Here is a 19,896-nt window from a genome sequence, read left to right on the forward strand (position 1 = left end):
TTGAGAAAAACTTGACGTAGTTCCTTCAATTTTCTTGCAGCTCCAACAAAGTTTGTTCCATTATCAGTGTATATATCTGACAGGTTTTCTCTTCGCGAAATGAATCTTTTGAGAGCAGTTAAAAACGATTCTATCGATAAATCAAACACCAACTCAAGATGAATTGCCTTACAGGATAGGCATACAGCCACGTAAACCTTGGAATGTTTTTAATTGCGTCTTCTTGACTCCCGCACCATAAACGGCCCGCAATAATCAATTCCGCAATGAATGAACGGTCTTGTGGGGAATATTCTTGAGATGGAGAGGTTCCCCATGACTGTTGGCTTTGAGATCGGTACTGTACGAAAGCACTTTATGCAGTTTCGTGTAACCTGTTTTACCGCATTTCTTCCAGCTATTAGCCAAAAACGTTGTTATAAGAACGCCAGATTTGATTGAGGTCCTGCATGAAATAGCCTTTGATGCTCATGCACTATATTAGCATCTTTGTGAACTCATATTTGGAAAGCAGCACGATGGGGTGTTTCGTGAAATATGGCAACTTAAAATGCGATAGCCTGCTTCCAACCCGGATAACACCATTCTCGATAAACGGTGATAGGCTAATCAGTTTGCTGTTGCGAGCCATTGATTGATTTTTCTGCAATGCCTTTATTTCAATAGAGAATGCATACTTTTGAACGATTTTGGCAATCGTATGATTGTTTGGTTCAATTTTTAAGCAGAGAGAGAATCAAGCCGATACTCCTGCTTGATTTTTCTTGCATTTTCAATAAAACGTAAGATGTATTACGATTTGTATTAATCGAGTCATACTAGAAATTGTGTAGAAAACGTTCCATTCTTGACAAGTATTTGTTGTCATCAAAGTGCTCTTGCGCGCTTCGGGAAGGTCTTCCAAAATAGGTGTGACAGTTGAAGTTGTCTCCTAATTCGTGTTTTTAAAATTAAGCCATTGTGACCCACTCCACCATAGATGCGATTGAATTAACTAAGAAAGTGAAATTCCTCGAGAAATCGCGTTTGCAGGATTCTCTTTAGTATTCACATGCTTCCAGGATGATATATCGGTTAATTCTTGAATTTGTCCTACACGATTAGACACAAATATGCTCCAACGTTTTGTGTTGGTTCTTATCCATGCCAAGGCGATCATGGAATCAGACCAATGATGAATGCCATCAAATTCGATCCCGAGAGCTTGTGAAATCCTGTGAATCAATTGGGCCAGCAAGTGCGCCGCACAAAGTTCCAATCTTGCCAGGGTGACACTTTTCGTCGGAGCGACACGCGACTTTGCACATAACAGACGAGTCTCTCTATGACCATCAAAGCTTATTTTTCTGATATATACCATGACTCCATACACATCCATGCTGGCGTCACAAAAACCGTGTATTTCGATAGTGTAAGGCGGCGAATGTGCGATAATTTTTTTAGGAATTCTTAATGTGTTTAGAAGACTCAATTGATTTTCATAAGCACGCCATTTAGTCTCAATTTCCAAGGGCACTGTTTCATCCCAATCGATTTTGAGTAACCAAAGTTTCTGTATCAGGATTTTTGCGGTGATGATGACTGGCTCGAGTAACCCGAGAGGGTCAAAAATTGGAGCAATACTTGACAAAATAGCTCTTTTTGTTACGGTGTTAGAGAGCGTTAGCTTCTTCACTTTGTATTGCAAGGTATCGTTGAGCAAATGCTACTGTAATCCCAACGTCGATAAATACTCACTTTTGTCTAGGGTCAAGATCGGCTCCGATGACACTGAATCCGGAAACAATTTTTTAGAGTTCAATGACCATTTTCTTAATTTAAATCCGCCTTTGGCTAGTGCGGTTATCACTTCATCACGAATCGCTATTGCTCGGCCCAAATCGTTTGCTCCGGTCAACAAGTCGTCAACGTAGAAGTCTGACAGCACCGTTGCTGCTCCCAATGGAATTTGCTTTTTCGAGATGCGCAACTTCTTGTAACGCTCGTATTGCCAAGAAGAAAGCCGTGCCGTAGGCTACAGTTTTGAATTCAAACGTTTTGATTTCTTTTTTAGGTTTTGCTCTCCACAAAATGCGTTGGTATTGAGTTTGAGATTGGTCAATACGAACTTGTCTATACATCTTTTCGACATCTGATGTCATGACGTATTGCTAGGAACGAAATCGAAGGATTATGTCCAAAAGATCTTGCTGTAAAGTTGGACCTACCATGAACACATCATTCAGTGAAATTCCTGTCGAAGTTTTGCAGGATGCATCAAAAACAACACGCAATTTCGTGGTTAAGCTGATCTCCTTGAAGACCGGATGATGAGGTAAATAATAGCTCGCTGACGTTGAATCTTAATCCTCGATCAATTCCATATTGTTGATATTCGTCAAGAAATTCATTATACTGAGCTCGTAATCTTTAATTCTTATTCAGTTTTCGCTCCAATGTGTAGAATCGACGCAAAGCTACGCCTTTAGAATCGCCAAGTTGTTCGATTATGGCAATCCAGTAAGCAAAATGTTAGCAGTCTGCCAGCAGTTTGCGAGCAGATTCAAGCAGAATATTGCAGTAGATTGGCATCAACTGCGTCCGTATTAAGCTTGTGTTTTGCCGGCAGAACCTGTCGACATAAGCTGACAGCAAATTAACGGCAGAAATCAAACAGGATCTGCACAACGCAATTAAATGCCAGATTGGCGGCAGAAACTGAGCAGATTCTGCGCAACGCAGTTTAATGTCAGATTAGTGGCAGAAATCGAGCAGGATCTTTCATCATAATTTAAATTGAATTGCGAGCATTTAAATGCTTCATTAATTTATATTGCTCGTTTTGCTTAAAAGATAATAAATGAAATATACAATGTATATAATATATCTTTGTTTTATTGAGACAAAAAATGTTAAATTTTGGTCACAAATGACCAATTAGACGTCCTAAATTAGGTCATAAGATTCGAAAATGACGTCAATAATTGACATCACATTCACGGGACGTCATTTGTTGACATTTGTATTAATAACATATAAATATATAATATTAATAACATTTATTAATATAATATAATGAAAAATTTAAATAATTTAATTTATAAAATTAAAGATTTTATTTATATACAATAGAAGTTAATTTCTATTTTTTATATCTTAAGTAGGTAATAACAAAATATTTTTACTTGTTCGGACAGAAATTGACCGAATAAGTGAAAATCAGACATTTATTTGTCCGATTTCCCAAAAATCAGTTCAATATCTGAATTTCCCTGTACGAGAGCCATATCAGAAATTAAACTGATGGAAATAATTACATATATTATTAGCCTTATTTTGCAGGCTTTATATATGCTCATGACAAGAACTTGAATACGAGTATACAAAGTGAATAATGCGCCGCATAGCCGTAAGCGAATAAAATATATTATTTCAATAAATAGCTAAAAGCTACATATTCTGCTCGATTTCTGCTGCCAATTTGTTATCAAATTAAGCACGCGCAAATCTTGCGCGGTTTCTGCCATCAATCTGGCATCAAACTGCATTGCGCAGATCCTGCTTGGTTTCTGCTGCCAATCTGCTATGATAATTCTGTATAAATCCTGCTCGGTTTGTTGCTACTGATCTGTTGTCAAATTATGTCAGCAGGTTCTGTAATATTTCTGCTGACATTCTGCTATCATTATTTGATATAACAGATTTTGTATACAATCTGCAGTCTTTCTGCTGACAAAAATTTGTAGCAGACGTTTGGTAAAATCTGTTTGAACAGACTTTGGTGACTGGGAATACTTTTTTAAATGCACCGCAAAAATTCTCAAAATTCTAAAAGTTTTTCTTCAATATTTTATATTTGATATTGATACAAAGTATCGAAGAATTTTTAATTATAGAGAAGTATTGTCTTATTATTATATTTGGGCATTCTTATATACGGACGCTCCTGAGACAAAGCGTCGCGCTCCTTAATTATGCGTATCTGGCGACTCATCGCTAACGCACGAGCGGTGAGTAAGGAGCAATAGGCGTGAGCCACGGAATCGGGCTGAAATGTGCAACTACATCTGAGCACTGGTTTAGAAGATATGACAAATTAAAATTTCACAGTTTTAATGCTTTTTCTCGGATATTATAAAGTAATATTAGGAAAAGTGAAGTTTGTGTATGTTGTATTTGTTGTAGGGCGGACATGGAAAAAATATTTGTTTACGGGATAGGTACATGATCATAGATATTTTGTCAATAATCGGTTTCACCTATTTCTCGCAATTTATTAACAGCTTTCAATATGCGACTACATGAATTTTTGAATCATATCTTCAATTTTACTTTTAAAACTAAAAATGGGTTTGGGTTAGGTTATATCTTCCGGAAGTGGAGCCCCCCCGTAGAGGGGGGCAGAACCCACTGCGTCCACGTATATACTTTACAACGCGAAGCGAGGTCCACCCCACAATTGTTGTGTGAATAGGAAAGTACAATATATGCGTGGGTGCAGTAGTTCCATCTCCTCTTCTAGGAGGCTCCACTCCCGAATAATGTAACCAAACCCAAACCTATTTCTGATTTAAAACTAAAATTTAATTTGGTTATATAACCCATCTATGACTGTACTTATCTCGTAAATGTAAACAAAAACATTTCCTACGTCCTCTGCAAGAAATAAAATGTACACAAATATCACAGTTCCTAATTTTATTTTATAATGCTTCAAAGAAAGCATTAAAATTGTGAAACTTCAATTTATTATATCCTCTAAACAAATGCTTTCCCCTACTTTTTTCTTACGGGGAATTACTCAGAAAAACCTCCCCTATAACATATTTAAGTAGCGATAAAATCGATGAGGTATAACCTTTTATGCAGATTTATCAAAACTTAAAATATTAGCATCAAAAATAAGTGAAATCAAAAAATCGCGCTAAGTAAATCTAAAAAAATATAATGCATAATATTCAATTGAATTATTTTTTATAACTAAAGTAGATCTATTTAATGTAAGATGCAGAAAATATTAAAAATATAAAATTTTGCATTCTTTTATCTATTTAACATTACATTCTATTCTATTTACAATAGAAAGTCTGTAGGAGAGAGAGAGAGAGAGAGAGAGAGGCGCCAACCCAACCAGACTTTTCGTGATTGGCTGGCATAATATATTTGGTCATTGCGACGCCAATGAAAAGCAGATGGGATACCAATTCTCAGACCGAAGATATCAAATGTTTAGGGTTATATTACGCATTATATTTCGTAATATGCGTAAAGTAGAGTGATAAGGCCGGTTCTAACACAGGTTCTCTAAGGGGGGGGGGGGGGGTGAGAGGCGAGGGGAAACCGGCACAGGGGTATGACGTCACGCGGGGAGACTGTGTCTTAACCGGTTGACGAGAGATCCGCGAGAGGAGGGAAGGGGGACCGCGGCAAAACTTGCCGGCGAGGAATCCGCAGAGAGGGGGTAAAAGGACCGCGGCGAAATCTGTGGGAGAGGGGTCTGCGGGGAAGAGTGGGATCGCGGCGAAGCCGAGTAGGTGCGAGAGAGATAGCGCGAGGCGTCCGCAATGTGTGGGAGAGAGAGCGTTCACAAGGCGGTGCGAGAAGAATGGCGATGGCATGAACGTGGGAAAGGAATAGCGCGAGGCGTCAGCATGCATATGGGAAGAGGATGGCGTTCGCATGAACGTGGAAAAAGGATAGCGCGAGGCGTTCACGTATAAGAAAAGCATAGCGCACAGGTATGAGAGAGAGAGAGAGAGAGAGAGAGAGAGAGAGAGAAAGAAAGATAGCGCGAGGCATGCAGGAGTAAGAAAAGGAAAGAAAAAGGCGCAGGAATAATCGACATTTTTTAAATATAATAATAATATTTATTCAAAATTGTGTTTAAAACAAAAGCGCGCGCGCGCGTGTGTATATTAAAAAAAATAATAATGATATAAAAAAATATAAAAATATAATAAGGTAGCGCTCCATCTGAAACAGAAAAATACAAGTCTTATTAGTATACCAATTTAATTTTTAATATTTAATATTTAATATATTACAAATCTTAAAAAGATACAATCAACCCTTCGACCTCTTGCTCGGAGGCTCGTCCCACGATTCCTCTATGTCCTCTTCGTAGGGCATGAAGAGGTCGAAGAGGCATCTCAGATCTACGTGGAGGCCGTCCGGGCCGTTATCCTCCCAGACGTCTTCGCGTATTTCGTGCTCGTGGCGTCGCACAATTCTTATGAATTTCCAGCGTTTTATATTCACGAATCCGGGAATTTCGATATTGCTCGTACATTGATACTATAAATTAAATGAAATCGAATTATAATATATGTTATAAATAATTAATACAATGTAAAATATGCGGAAACATTACTTACTCTTTAAAACACAACAGATTTAACAGGGCTCTTAACAATCCCATCGCTAAATCCTGCGCCCACCACGACGCGTTTAACCGTCCTCGTTGTAATATCAATTCTATTAACGACGGCATTTTCTACATTAAACAAACGTTATTCACAAACAGTTGAATACTTTAAACAAACTATATTCACAGACTGCTCGAAACTTTGTGACGGACACAACAAAATAGACATGTCTCGAACATTTTAGAGTAAGGGATGTATCACTTACAAAGAATACTTACCTTCTGCACATGATAAGAAGACAAAAGTGACCACATTTCCACGGACAATTATCTAAAGTTTTCTAACTATGAATAATATATTATTATAATATGTAAACCACTATCGAACAGTTTTGAACAGTTATCGAACGGCTTCAGAACGGTTATCGAACGACTATCGAATAGCTATCGAACGGCTTTTGAACGGCTATCGAACGGCTATGAACGGCTTTGAACAGCTATTAAACGATTATCGAATGGCTATCGAACGGCTATGAAAGACTATTGAACTACTATCGAACGTCTATTGAACGACTATCGAACGACTATCGAACGGCTATTGAACGGCTATCCAACGGTTATGAATAGCTCTGAACGGCTATTGAATGGCTATAAACGACTATTGAACGACAAAATAATTATTTATACACCATTCAAATATTTAAAGTCTATGCCCATGTATTGAAATGCAACATCTGTAGCCGTCTGATAAGACGACTGACGCCGATATCATCACGTACTAAAATTTAATATTCGCATACTGGGATAAGAAAGAAGAAAAGGGAAGAATAAAAGAGAATAAAAATATATTTTGACAATAGTTTATTCTAAATAATGTTTGGGTGAGTCTTTATGATGATTCGTCCACCAATTGAATTTTTTAAATACAGTACATTTTGTAAAACGCAATTTTTTAAATGTTTTTCACAGTGTAATAACCCGATACTATTCTATTCTAGATATATACTATTTTAGATATATATTATTTTATATAATAGCATTCTTCAACGTGTAACGCGAATACAGATCACGTTACGAGCGTTGACCGAACAAAGCGCTGACAACGCGAGCCACGTGCGAAGCCCGAGCGACTGCGCAATCATTTCGTTGCGAAATAAAAAAGAATAAAGAAATTGCGAAAGTGCAAGCAAAGAAGTCCTACTTAGAACTTCTTAGCTTGCATCCGGATATTGCCAAAATCGAGCGACACGACACACAGCCTTGTCGCTAAACGACCCCCTCCCGGGAAGCCAAGGGGAGTTAATAAAAAGGCTCACCGCTAACGAACGGCGGGCAGTCTTTACCATTAATATTACGCGGGCAGTCTTCATCATTAATTAATATTACGCGGGTAGTCACAATAACTACCAAACGGGCAATCTTTATTCCTAATTACCTCCACGCGTGTGAAATCGCTAACAGTCGGCAGAAATACATACAAAGAAGCGAGAAGTGAGTCTCGAGACCGAAACTCAACTTTAGACACGCGCACGACAAGATATCCGCTATCGCGATACGCGACGCGAGCGAAAGTGCGGGAACATTGTAAATAAGCCAAATCACAAATAAAGCACAAATTTATCTATTTATTTAATGTGGAAAGTGTCTAAATTGTTTAAATAAAGTTAGTGAAGTTCTCGGGCGGAGCCCGAATTCCTAAATTCCTTCCGGCAAACAATCCCAACTACCGTGGCTCTCCCGGAGGCACAACAACAGCGCATAGTATTAGTAACATCTAGCTTATTTAACGAAGTGATATCTTCATAGTCCACATCCAAGATCTCGATAATAACGTCGTTTTTCGCATTATCATCAAGTATATCGGCGAGCCATTTTCGTTTTTCATGTCCTTTAACGTACACGATAGAAGATGTTCCATCTTCCTCTTCCGTTGCACCCATTACAGCTCTCGTAATCAATCGCCTAGCGAAGCTGTATGGAACGTTTCCATCCTTCCATTGAAGTCCATGGTGATGTTCGATTAACCATGAAGCTTGACATTTCTCAGATTTTGTAAGGGCACGCTATGGTACGGGACTTGCAGGAAGGTAGTGAGAGAGAATAATCCGTTTCTCAGTATCGCTACTTCCTTCACGACAAAGTTTCGCCCGATAATGAATCCTTGCAGATCCACAAACGTTGGCGCGATCATGCTGATAATATTACTGTACGATTGCAAGAATGATGTACGACTGCTGTCGATCGACAAAATTTCAATCTTTATATATTTTTGACATTGGAGGGGATATTAGCTGATCTAGATAATCTTACAAACTACGTTAGTCAATGGGCAATATTCGACAACGCGATCGTGCAAGATGAGACAATAGGCGATAATGTTTGCCGATATATCCTCCTTGCACTCAAACTCTAATCTCTCGCCCACGGTAGAATTTTTGACAAACTCGTTTTGTCGCGAACAGTCAATAACCGTGAGAGGACCGCAATGTAGAAATTTTGAAATGTTTAATAGCACATCATCATTATCACATCCGTAATAAGATTTGCGAAAACGAGAGTACATATCGAACAAGAGGGCGAATCTATTTTTATCGAAATCTGAATTCAAATCATCATAGGGATAAAATTCGGAGTTTAGATAGAGTTTAACGTTGGTCAATTTAGTCGTCGAACGTAGTAATATCTTTTGACTCAGCATTTTTTCTGCCAGTCTGCAGCGCAAAGATCATGTATCGTCGCTTTTCCAGCTGGGAGGCGGCTTTCACAGTCCACGAATGCTTGGTCGTATTATGCAATAGAGGAAATTTGTATAGATCGCAAGAGCGAAAACTGATATTCATGTATCGCGCGTTTTCAACGCGCGCAGCAAGGATAGTTTATTGACCTCGCTCAATAGTACATGTAGCATACACCATTGTATCTTGAATAATTTGATATCAGCTTCAGTCAAAGCATTTCCAAATATGCAATTGTTGTCGTTGCGCGAACGTATCAAAATTAATTCGTGACGAGCGTTAATCACAACTCGCTTATAATCCTCGCAAAAACCCAATGGTATGTTTAGCGGCACGCAAAAGTTGAAGTAAGTTTCAACAGCATTATGCGACATATTCCACGCAGCATTTCCCAAGATTTTACCTTTCTCGGTTGTTAGAGAGATATAGTTTTTAATCATGGAAGTTATTCTGAATGTTTCTGTTGCTGTCAATCTCCACACCGTCGAATTCATATCGAAGTTCATAAAACATAAACGCGACACAATTGTTTCCCAATGCCACTCTCGCCCCTTCATCTACTTTACACACCCTCAACTTTCCTTCGACGTATAGAAAATTTTCACACGGCAACGTGTACAAATCTTGATGTTGTATCGGTATCCATAACTCGTCGCTATATCCAAGCGTTGTGTTGGCGTATGGATTGTACGTATGAGTCTCAATCTTGACGATACGATCGTCAAAGATCGGCTCACTTCCGATATTCAAGATGTCCATCATATTGTTCAAGTATTTTGTACGACGAATCCCAATGATTTCAAAAATTTGCGATTCAATGCGCTGAGCTTCTTTTTGGCGTAACCGGATCTGATTATTGTCACCCGATACCGCAGCCACTCGCCTTCTCGCAAAAATATTGTCCCTCGTAAAAATATTGCCTCTCGCGTGCTCCGTACTTTCGTTTAACACAAACATTTCATTTGTCATATGTTATTATTTTTGTTGCCGCCGTATATGCAATCTTACAGTAATTTCCTCTCCTCGAAAATCGAGCAAGCGTCCTTCTTGATCAACAATGCGTATCGTTAAATCATTAATGCTCCGTGCGATCGGTAGATAAATGATCTGTGCTGGTGTTTCCGATATCTTATATCCTGGCGGCACGCTCGGTGAAAATTCATGTATCGTGTGTACGCGCTTGTCATTGCTGTACGCACCAGTGGTTACACTGCATTCTATACAAATAATATTTACGCTTATAATATTTATCGGTACATCCAACTCGTGCCATTTCCGAGGTTGTAATATACGATTCGACGAGACTCCCAAAAACGATCCAACGTTGTTTGGTTTACTAAAATTTATTCTATAGACACATTTGGTTTCACTCCCCACATAGCACAGTATGTCCTATGGACATGCATTTTATGTCCATTTTACGTCCGCATGTCCATGGACATGAAATGAATGTCCACCATATATCCGATTTGAGATATCCGTCAGTGGCCAATATTAGGACGTCCACAGCATGTCCGGTCTTGGACATCTAATCCAATATAGCATAAGATCTCCGTAGAATATCCTAATTTGATCAAAATGATCCCAAATGATCCACACTAAAAAGTCATCCGTAAAATTACCTGAGGATATTTCTGATTATCACTTCTTTTACTTATTTTTTTATCAAAGTATTCGTCAATTTTATTTTATCTACATTGAAAAATCAAAAATACATTTTTTGTTTTTTATTATATCTACATATTATAATTGCATACACGCGCATACGCGCATGCGTATTTTTACGCATGCATGCGCGTGTACAACCGGTCCTTATAATTGGAATACTGGTCGACTGATCCGACATATTTTGGTACTACGGCCGATTAAAAAAGAAAAGGATGTGTGAATGGATGACGTGGCAGGATAAGACGTAAAGTTAAGCACACATCAATTATCTTAAATATTAAAGTAAGTAAATTCATATTATAAAAATATATTAATATCTAAAGCTATAGAGTGTTCCGGCATACATAGATCGTCTTATGCCCAGATAGCCAAGAATGTTAAAATCACGTTTTGCCAAAGCTTTGCGACAAGGTGTGCTTTAATTTTGACAACAATTGTCTAGCAAACATTTGTCTTGTTTTGGTTTGTCAAAAAGTTTGAAGCAAATTGACGGCACAATTTTTTGTCTCACGATGCAGTAAATAATAGAAAAAGGCTTGCTCGTAAATTTTACGCAAAGAAGAACACGTATGATGCTATTCACGGTGTAACACAAACTTTACATCAATTAGTAGCAAATTTTGTTATACACGCTATAATAGCAAATTTACGACAAGAACAGAGCAAACCTTATTGTACACAATATGATAACATATTTACGAAAAGAACAGAACAAAGTATACTCTGGCACAACGAGATGCAAAATTCACGCAAATAACAGAGCAAATCTTGCCATGCATGGTGTTCGAAATCGAACTAAGCATAAATAATCACGGTCAACATAACGAGCGTGATAGCAAGGCGCAGCTTAATCACGCTCATAATTCGGCGCGCTGGCGGACATCTCGCGCGTCGCGCGGCCCTCCGCAAATCAGAGCGCGCTTCGTCAGCGGCGCTTAGCGAATCGCGCCCGGCCCGCGGCAGTGCTCGGGCCTATCGATGCGGGCCACGCAGCGGTCACCCGAGAGAGCCGAAATTAATAACAAAATGCAATAACAACGTTCAATTTAAACTAATCATCGCAAACAACAACCGGCGCGATCTTTTGTGACGAACAAGTCGAATATTCTAGAAGCAGCAAAAGAACGGTTGTATATAAGCGCTCTCGGGGAACCGCCGGGCGCACTCGATCGTGAATTACATCCGTGACAGTGTGTTATATATATCGTCTAAACTCTCGTGATAGAAAAGTCGCTCGCCTTTTCAGTTCGTACTCTCGCATACGAAACGCGAAGTTTTCGATAGTGATAAAAGAGATTTCTCGTCGCTCGCGGTTAATCTCTCGCAATTGAAACGCGCCGTTTATTCCGTCGCTCCCGGAATCGCGCCGTTTACACCGTCGTTTGCGGTGTTCAAAATCTTGCAGGGCTTCGCTCGCCCACGTCCATTTCTCTCTCGCTCATTTGCTGGTCCTTCGAGCCGGATCGCTATCCGGTGCCTGTGCGTGGAGTGAGTGCAGTGCCTGCAGTGAATCCGTCTGTGCTCTTCCGGACGGCACTCATCTGAAAAACAAAGATGAATAAGGACAAAGAACCAACGGTCCGTTCGCAGTCGGACCTATACGGACGCATTTCTCGCGCATACGAGAACTTGCGGAAGTCGGGAACCGGCAACATAACGATCGGGCTGGCGGAAGCGCGGCTCCAAGCCCTCGAAGCCAACTGGGCGAAGTTCGAGTTCCAGCACGACAAGCTGCTCGAACACTGGGATGCCCTGTCGGAAAGCACATACGTGAAAACGGACATGCCAACGCTAGCTGAGGAGGCGTACCTAACGCAGAAGGGCATGTTCCTGGACACGCTCCGACGTCTCAGAGCCGCGGAAAGGACCGAGACTCCAGACTTTGGACCAGTGCCGTCGCCGTCGCATCCGGCGCGAACTACGCTGCCAAGGATCCAACTCCCGCAGTTTTCCGGTCTGTACGAGGATTGGCCGTCGTTCCGCGACCTCTTTCACTCCCTCATCGGGAAGGACGAATCCACCGCCGACGTCGAGAAGCTCCACTATCTGAAGTCGTGCCTGAAAGGAGAAGCAGAGCTTCTAGTTCGCAGTCTCCCCACAACAGGCGAAAATTTCAACCGCGCGTGGAAGACCCTCACGGACTACTACGAGAACAAGCGCCTCCTGGTTCGGTCGTACATATCGAAGTTCACAGCCATCCAAAGGCTGAAGAGTGAGTCAGCCTCAGATCTGCGCAGACTGTATCACGGCGTAATGAGCACCGTCGGCTCGCTCGAGAGCATCGGCCGGCCGATAACGCGCGGGGAGGATCTCTTCGTGCACCTCGTCGTGGATCTGCTGGACTCCCGGTCGCGTCGCGAATGGGAGAACGCGATTAGCAGCACGACAGAGCCGCCTTCACACTCCGCGTTGCTGCAGTTTCTCGACCGTCGGCTGCATACGTTCGACTCATTGCAGTCGGCCAAACCGGAAATGATCCCCGCGAAACCGAGCGCGAATTCAGGGCGTCCGACACGAGTGCTTCACGCCCGGAAACAGGAGGGCAAACGCGGTCGCTGTTCGATGTGTCAACAGGACCATTACATAATGTTCTGCGACGCGTACCAATCGAAAACCGCGTCGGAGAAGAGGCGGCACGTCGAAGCCAATAACTTGTGCTTCAATTGCCTCGGACGGCATAAAGCAAGCGAGTGCAAATCAAAGAAGACGTGCACGTTGTGCGGGGCGCATCACCATTCGACTCTGCACGATGCGTGCAGCACACACGAGGCAGTCAAGTCTTCACACGCCGCGAACCGAACGGCTAAACGCGCTCCTGCAGTGCTTCTGGCGACCGCGCGCGTTCGTGTGGCGGACAGATTCGGCGTCTTGCATGCCGCGCGCGCTCTAATCGACCAGGGCTCGGAAATCTCGCTGATCGCGGAATCGCTGGCGCAGCGATTGAAGTTATCGCGGTCGCCCACCTCAGTCTCGATCTTCGGCATTGGCGGTAAACTCACGAGCGTCGCTCGGGGCATGGTCGACCTCGAGATGTCGTCACTCCACGGAGAACCGGAGATGACCGTATCGGCTCTCATCCTTCCTCGACTCACGCTCTACAATGGCGGTCTCCATGCGGACCGGCGATCATGGGAGCACATTGACGGGCTGGAGCTTGCAGACCCGGAATTCTTTGCGGCCGACGCGGTGGAGCTCCTCCTCGGTGCGGACGTCTATGCAGACATTCTTTTGCAGGGCGTGCGGCGCGGACGACCTCAGGAACCTGTGGCTCAGAACACAAGGTTAGGGTGGATTCTGTCGGGCGCCGTCGGCATGGCCAGCGGCCCGCGATCCGCTCAGACTTACCAATGCCACGGAGACGACGAGCTTCCCGGCCTGGTGCAAGGATTCTGGCAACAGGAGGACATGAGCTCCGCGGCCCCTCCGCTCACGACTGAAGAATGGGAGGCGGAAGACCACTTTGCGCGGACGCATTCTCGAGACGTCAACGGTCGGTACGTGGTTCGACTCCCGCTCAAGCTGCCTCTCCCGGACCTCACGGGCACGAGGCGCTCCGCAGCCCGCTTGCTCGGGCAGATGGAGAGGAGGTTTGACCGAGATGCTCAGCTGCGGCAGCTCTACCGCGACTTCATGCAGGAGTACGAAACCCTTGGCCACATGACGCTCGCTCCACCATCCCGTGACCAACCAAGGCCCGATTGCTTCCTGCCACACCACGGCGTGATGCGCAAGGCGAGTTCACCACCGAAGATCCGGGTCGTGTTCAACGGGTCCTCTGCGGTCGCATCAGGAGCAAGTCTCAACAGGCAGTTGAAGACAGGGCCAAACCTGTTGCCCGCCTTGGCCGACGTGTTGCTGCGGTGGCGAGTCCATCGCTACGTGCTGGCGAGCGACATCGAAAAGATGTATCGCCAAGTTCTCGTAGCCCCTCAGGATCGCCATCTGCAGCAGATTCTATGGCGTCACGACAACCAGACCGCCCACCGAGAGTTCGAACTGAATACGGTGACGTACGGGCTAGCGTGCGCCCCGTTCCTGGCGATGCGCTCTCTGCGACAACTCGCCGATGACGAGGAGGCCCGCTTCCCCAGGGGATCAGCCGTCCTGCGCCGGGATGCCTATGTGGACGATATCCTCACGGGCGCATCCTCCATAGCAGAAGCACTGGACCTTCGGCAGCAGCTGACGCAACTGTGCGCGGCGGGCGGGTTTCCGCTGCGAAAGTGGTCAGCAAATTCTCCCGGCCTGCTTGCCGACATCCCACCGGAGCATAGAGCACAGCGCGACTTGCGGGCGTGGGCCCCGCATGAGAGTCACGGCACTCTCGGCCTTCAATGGCACCCGAGCATCGATGGCTTCTCCTTCTCGACCAGGAACATCGCTGTGGCTGTCTACACCAAGCGGTCCGTCTTGTCGTTGACGGCTCGCCTATTCGACTCACTGGGGTGGCTGGCTCCTGCGGTTATCCGGGCGAAAATCCAGTTCCAGTCGACCTGGTTGCTCGGCATTGATTGGGACACCCCCTTGGACGACACCAATACGCAACTCTGGCGCAGCTTCCAAGCTGACCTGCACAGGCTGGAGGAGATCAGCGTTCCACGGTATGTCCAACTCAGCAGGTCAGGCTCCTCGATCGAGTTCCATGGCTTCGCAGATGCATCCGAGCGGGCGTACGCTGCGGTCGTCTATGTGAGAGCGGAGACCTGCGAGGGGCTGAAAGAGGTAAAATTAATTGCAGCAAAAACCAAGGTCGCGCCGTTGAAAACGGTGTCACTCCCACGACTGGAGCTCTGCGCGGCAACCCTGCTCGTCAGGCTGGCTGCCCATGTCCAGCACACACTCGACCAACCGGATACTCCCGTCCACCTATGGTCCGACTCCACGGTCGCGCTGGGCTGGATCCGCGGCCATCCGTCGCGCTGAAAAACGTACGTCGCGAACCGAGCCGCTGAAATCCAGATGACCCTGCCAAAGGCGGCGTGGCACCATCTTCCGGGACCGGAAAATCCCGCCGACTGCGCATCGCGAGGAGTTTCCCCAGGCGACCTGGTCGGGCACCCGCTCTGGTGGACAGGGCCCCCCTGGCTTCAGGAGGACAAGGCCGCGTGGCCGACATTGCCGGATGAGGGGCTCGACGACGACCCTCCAGAGGCGCGCTCAAGGACTCACGTCGTCGCGGCGCCAGCAGGAGAGATCGGCGAAGCGGACGAACTCACGCGATTCTCGTCACTAAACCGCCTGCTACGAGTGACAGCCTGGTGTCGCCGGTGGATGCCTCAGCGACCCCATGCTCGGCGTCCAGAAACGGAGGTGAATCAGCCGCCATCCAGGACCACTCTCTCGGCCGCTGAGTGCGACGAGGCTCGCCGGGCGTGGATTCGAGTGGTGCAAGCTGGGGAATACGAGCAAGAAATGAAGACACTCGTGCGGGGGGCTAGATTGCCCAGCAAGAGCTCGCTCATAAAACTTACCCCTTTTGTAGATCAGCAAGGCATCCTCAGGGTTGGCGGGCGGATAAAACATGCGCTCCTGGCGTTCGACGAGAGGCACCCGACGATCCTGCCACGATCATCGCACCTCACGCGCCTCATCGTCGAGGCATGTCACCAGCGGACTCTGCACGGCGGAGTGCAACTCACCCTCGGGTCACTTCGCCAGCAGTACTGGATTCCTCGGGGGCGTTACCTGGTGAAGGCCGTGATCCAGCGATGCGTCACCTGTGTGCGATGGCGGGCGGCCACGCAGCAGCAGATCATGGGTGATCTGCCGCGGTCACGCGTCACGCCAGCAAGGCCATTCTTGCGCACCGGCGTGGACTACGCCGGCCCCATCCAGTTGCGAACGAGCAAGGGGCGCGGGCACCGAGCTCACAAGGCCTTCATCGCGGTCTTCGTGTGCCTCAGCACAAGGGCCGTGCACATTGAGGTGGTCTCCGACTACACCGCGGAGGCATTCCTGGCAGCATTGCGGCGGCTCACGGCTCGGAGGGGTCTCTGTCGCTCCCTTCATAGTGACTGCGGCACAAACTTTGTCGGCGCCGACGCGCAGCTCCGAGCATTTTTCGCCGCCAGCAACCCGGAACAACGCCAAATCGCTGATCAGCTGGCCAACGACCGGATTCAGTGGTGCTTTAACCCCCCGGCAGCACCTCACTTCGGCGGTCTTTGGGAGGCAGCGGTGAAGTCGCTCAAGCACCACCTCCGCAGAGTGCTGGGCGAGACGACGCTGACATACGAGGAGATGAGCACCCTCTTCACGCAAATCGAGGCTTGTCTGAACTCTCGGCCTCTCCAGGCGCTATCGGACGACCCGGACGACCTGGCGGCCCTGACACCGGGGCACTTCCTAGTGGGATCGGACCTCAACGCACTTCCCGAGCCAAGCCTCCTGACGACACCGATTGGCCGCCTATCCAGATGGCAGCAACTCCAGAGGATGCGCGACCACTTCTGGGCCCGGTGGTCCCAGGAGTACATCCACTCGCTCCTCCAACGACCGAAGTGGTGGGCGAAGAGCGACGATGTGCGAGTCGGTCGCCTGTGTCTCCTGCGCAATGACAACACCCCGCCGACGCGTTGGCCTCTGGCCAGAATCACGCGGGTGCATCCTGGCGAGGACGGTCAAATCCGCGTAGTCACGATCCGCACCGCCGCCTCGGAACTGACGCGACCGATCACAAAATTAATCCTCCTGCCGGAGAGCGACTCCACCGCGCAGGAGGACTAGCGAGCAAATCGCACGCACGCCGCCACTCGACGTCCCTGTAAAGAGAAAATAATGATCACGATCATATGATAATAAACCGCGAAACGCGTCAAAATTTTCTCGCACGCGAGTCCGGCGTGCGCCCTGCGTAAATCCCGGTGCGATCAGCTGTTCACTTGAACACCGCACTACACCACACGCGACCGCAAATGCCGTCGCAAAAATATCGTCGCAGCAACGGGAACACACGCGCGATAGCGGTCATCGGCTCTCGAAATCACTTGCACCGAGAAACCGACAAACCCAAGACAATTACGCGCACGAACGATGCAGCGCACCGCGTCACACAATCTACCGAACCATGAATGGAAGCACATTCCATCGCAGCAGCGTCACATTCGCGCCGCGTGACCGACCCGCGCCACGCTCGCGCCGCGTGATCGCATAAGAAAATCGGTTCGCGTTCAACTCCGGCATATTTCGCCACCAGCCAAAATTTCGTAGGCTACGCCATACGAGGCGGGCGGCATGTTCGATATCGAACTAAGCATAAATAATCACGGTCAACATAACGAGCGTGATAGCAAGGCGCAGCTTAATCACGCTCATAATTCGGCGCGCTGGCGGACATCTCGCGCGTCGCGCGGCCCTCCGCAAATCAGAGCGCGCTTCGTCAGCGGCGCTTAGCGAATCGCGCCCGGCCCGCGGCAGTGCTCGGGCCTATCGATGCGGGCCACGCAGCGGTCACCCGAGAGAGCCGAAATTAATAACAAAATGCAATAACAACGTTCAATTTAAACTAATCATCGCAAACAACAACCGGCGCGATCTTTTGTGACGAACAAGTCGAATATTCTAGAAGCAGCAAAAGAACGGTTGTATATAAGCGCTCTCGGGGAACCGCCGGGCGCACTCGATCGTGAATTACATCCGTGACAGTGTGTTATATATATCGTCTAAACTCTCGTGATAGAAAAGTCGCTCGCCTTTTCAGTTCGTACTCTCGCATACGAAACGCGAAGTTTTCGATAGTGATAAAAGAGATTTCTCGTCGCTCGCGGTTAATCTCTCGCAATTGAAACGCGCCGTTTATTCCGTCGCTCCCGGAATCGCGCCGTTTACACCGTCGTTTGCGGTGTTCAAAATCTTGCAGGGCTTCGCTCGCCCACGTCCATTTCTCTCTCGCTCACATGGCATGATAGCAAATTTACAACTTTACTTTATTACAAACTTTACAAAAATATAGTATTCAGCCGATAGTTCGTTTGTTCATCGTTATGCGACGCGCTATATGCATCCATCTCGTATTTGATTTTTAGTCATGAGAAGTATATAAAGTTTGCAAAAAGCAACTGACAGAAGATTAAAAATATAATTATTTCTATCAGTTCAATTATTGATACAATCCCAAACATAGGGAATTAAGATATTAGACTGATTGTCTCTCTTAAATCGGACAGATAAATGTCTAAAAAAGTTTAAGTCATTCGTTTATTGTTTACTTAAAATGTAAATATATATATATATAAAATTCATATATTCATTATATTATGAATTCATTTTCAATTATTCATATATTATCATCATCTCATAATTATAATAAATGCCACCTAAGACTCTTGTCTGCTCGGTCGCATATTCTTAAACGACGCGTCAGAAAACATGATGAATTGCTTCACAAAAAATATTCCTCTCTGCGAGATTTATCGTTCCTCAGAGTTTGTCGCAGAGTTTCTGAATCATCCTATACAGAGAATTATCACAAATTTGCTATCATGCCGTACACGGCAAGGTTTGCCCTATTCTTGTCACAAATTTGCTGTCATCCCGTGCACGGCAAGGTTTGCTCTATTCTTGCCACAAATTTGCTATCATCCCGTGCACAGCAAGGTTTGTCCTGTTCTTGCCACAAATTTGCTGTCATGCCGTACACGGCAAGGTTTGCTCTATTATTTGCGTAAAATGTGCATCACACTATTGCGACAAGCCTTGCCAGCAAAAGCTAAGCTTTATCTGGACACACCTTGTTACAATTTTGCTGTAAAGACATGCTCGGGTTTGCTGCAAACTTTGTGCAAAGTTTGCATCATCTTGCTTGCTGGGTGTATATCACTTTTAGGTTATGTTTCATACATGCTAATCGAATACCACATTTTTTTGTATAATATACATAATATCTCTAATTTTCTCTCTCTCTTTCTCTCTCTCTCACTCTCCCTCTTAAAATTTATTTTAAATATATTTTAAATAAATGCTTCACACACACACACACACATATATATTCACTTACTTTACAAATATGAAACATATATTATAATTCATGTGATATACAAAAGACGGTAATATATGTGTTATTTAAAATTTATCTGGTACACGCATTTTCTCTTCATGAATTAAAAAATTTTAAAGCTAAAAAAAAAGATCAAATTTTCTTTCTCAGAGAGA

General features: G+C 45.3%; 3 protein-coding genes across 3 annotated transcripts; 2 read left to right on the plus strand and 1 right to left on the minus strand.

Moving 5' to 3' along the window:
• Nucleotides 1-255: 255 nt before the first annotated feature.
• Nucleotides 256-2,141, minus strand: LOC138944996 (uncharacterized). The gene is made up of 6 exons (XM_070316141.1): nucleotides 2,109-2,141; nucleotides 1,738-2,014; nucleotides 1,052-1,674; nucleotides 797-931; nucleotides 477-643; nucleotides 256-397 (listed from the first exon to the last, which is right to left on the minus strand). The coding sequence occupies exons 1-6, from the start codon at nucleotides 2,139-2,141 to the stop codon at nucleotides 256-258; spliced, it is 1,377 nt and encodes a 458-aa protein (XP_070172242.1).
• Nucleotides 2,142-12,300: 10,159 nt separating this feature from the next.
• Nucleotides 12,301-15,669, plus strand: LOC138944998 (uncharacterized). The gene has a single exon (XM_070316145.1). The coding sequence runs from the start codon at nucleotides 12,301-12,303 to the stop codon at nucleotides 15,667-15,669; it is 3,369 nt and encodes a 1,122-aa protein (XP_070172246.1).
• A 36-nt stretch (nucleotides 15,670-15,705) lies between these two features.
• Nucleotides 15,706-17,472, plus strand: LOC138944999 (uncharacterized). Its single transcript, XM_070316146.1, has one exon. The coding sequence runs from the start codon at nucleotides 15,706-15,708 to the stop codon at nucleotides 17,470-17,472; it is 1,767 nt and encodes a 588-aa protein (XP_070172247.1).
• Nucleotides 17,473-19,896: the final 2,424 nt, after the last annotated feature.

The sequence above is a fragment of the Polyergus mexicanus genome, unplaced genomic scaffold (assembly GCF_030449975.1).
Source record: "Polyergus mexicanus isolate NDT 795.1 unplaced genomic scaffold, iyPolMexi1.0 SCAF_3, whole genome shotgun sequence".
Taxonomy (NCBI): domain Eukaryota; kingdom Metazoa; phylum Arthropoda; class Insecta; order Hymenoptera; family Formicidae; genus Polyergus; species Polyergus mexicanus.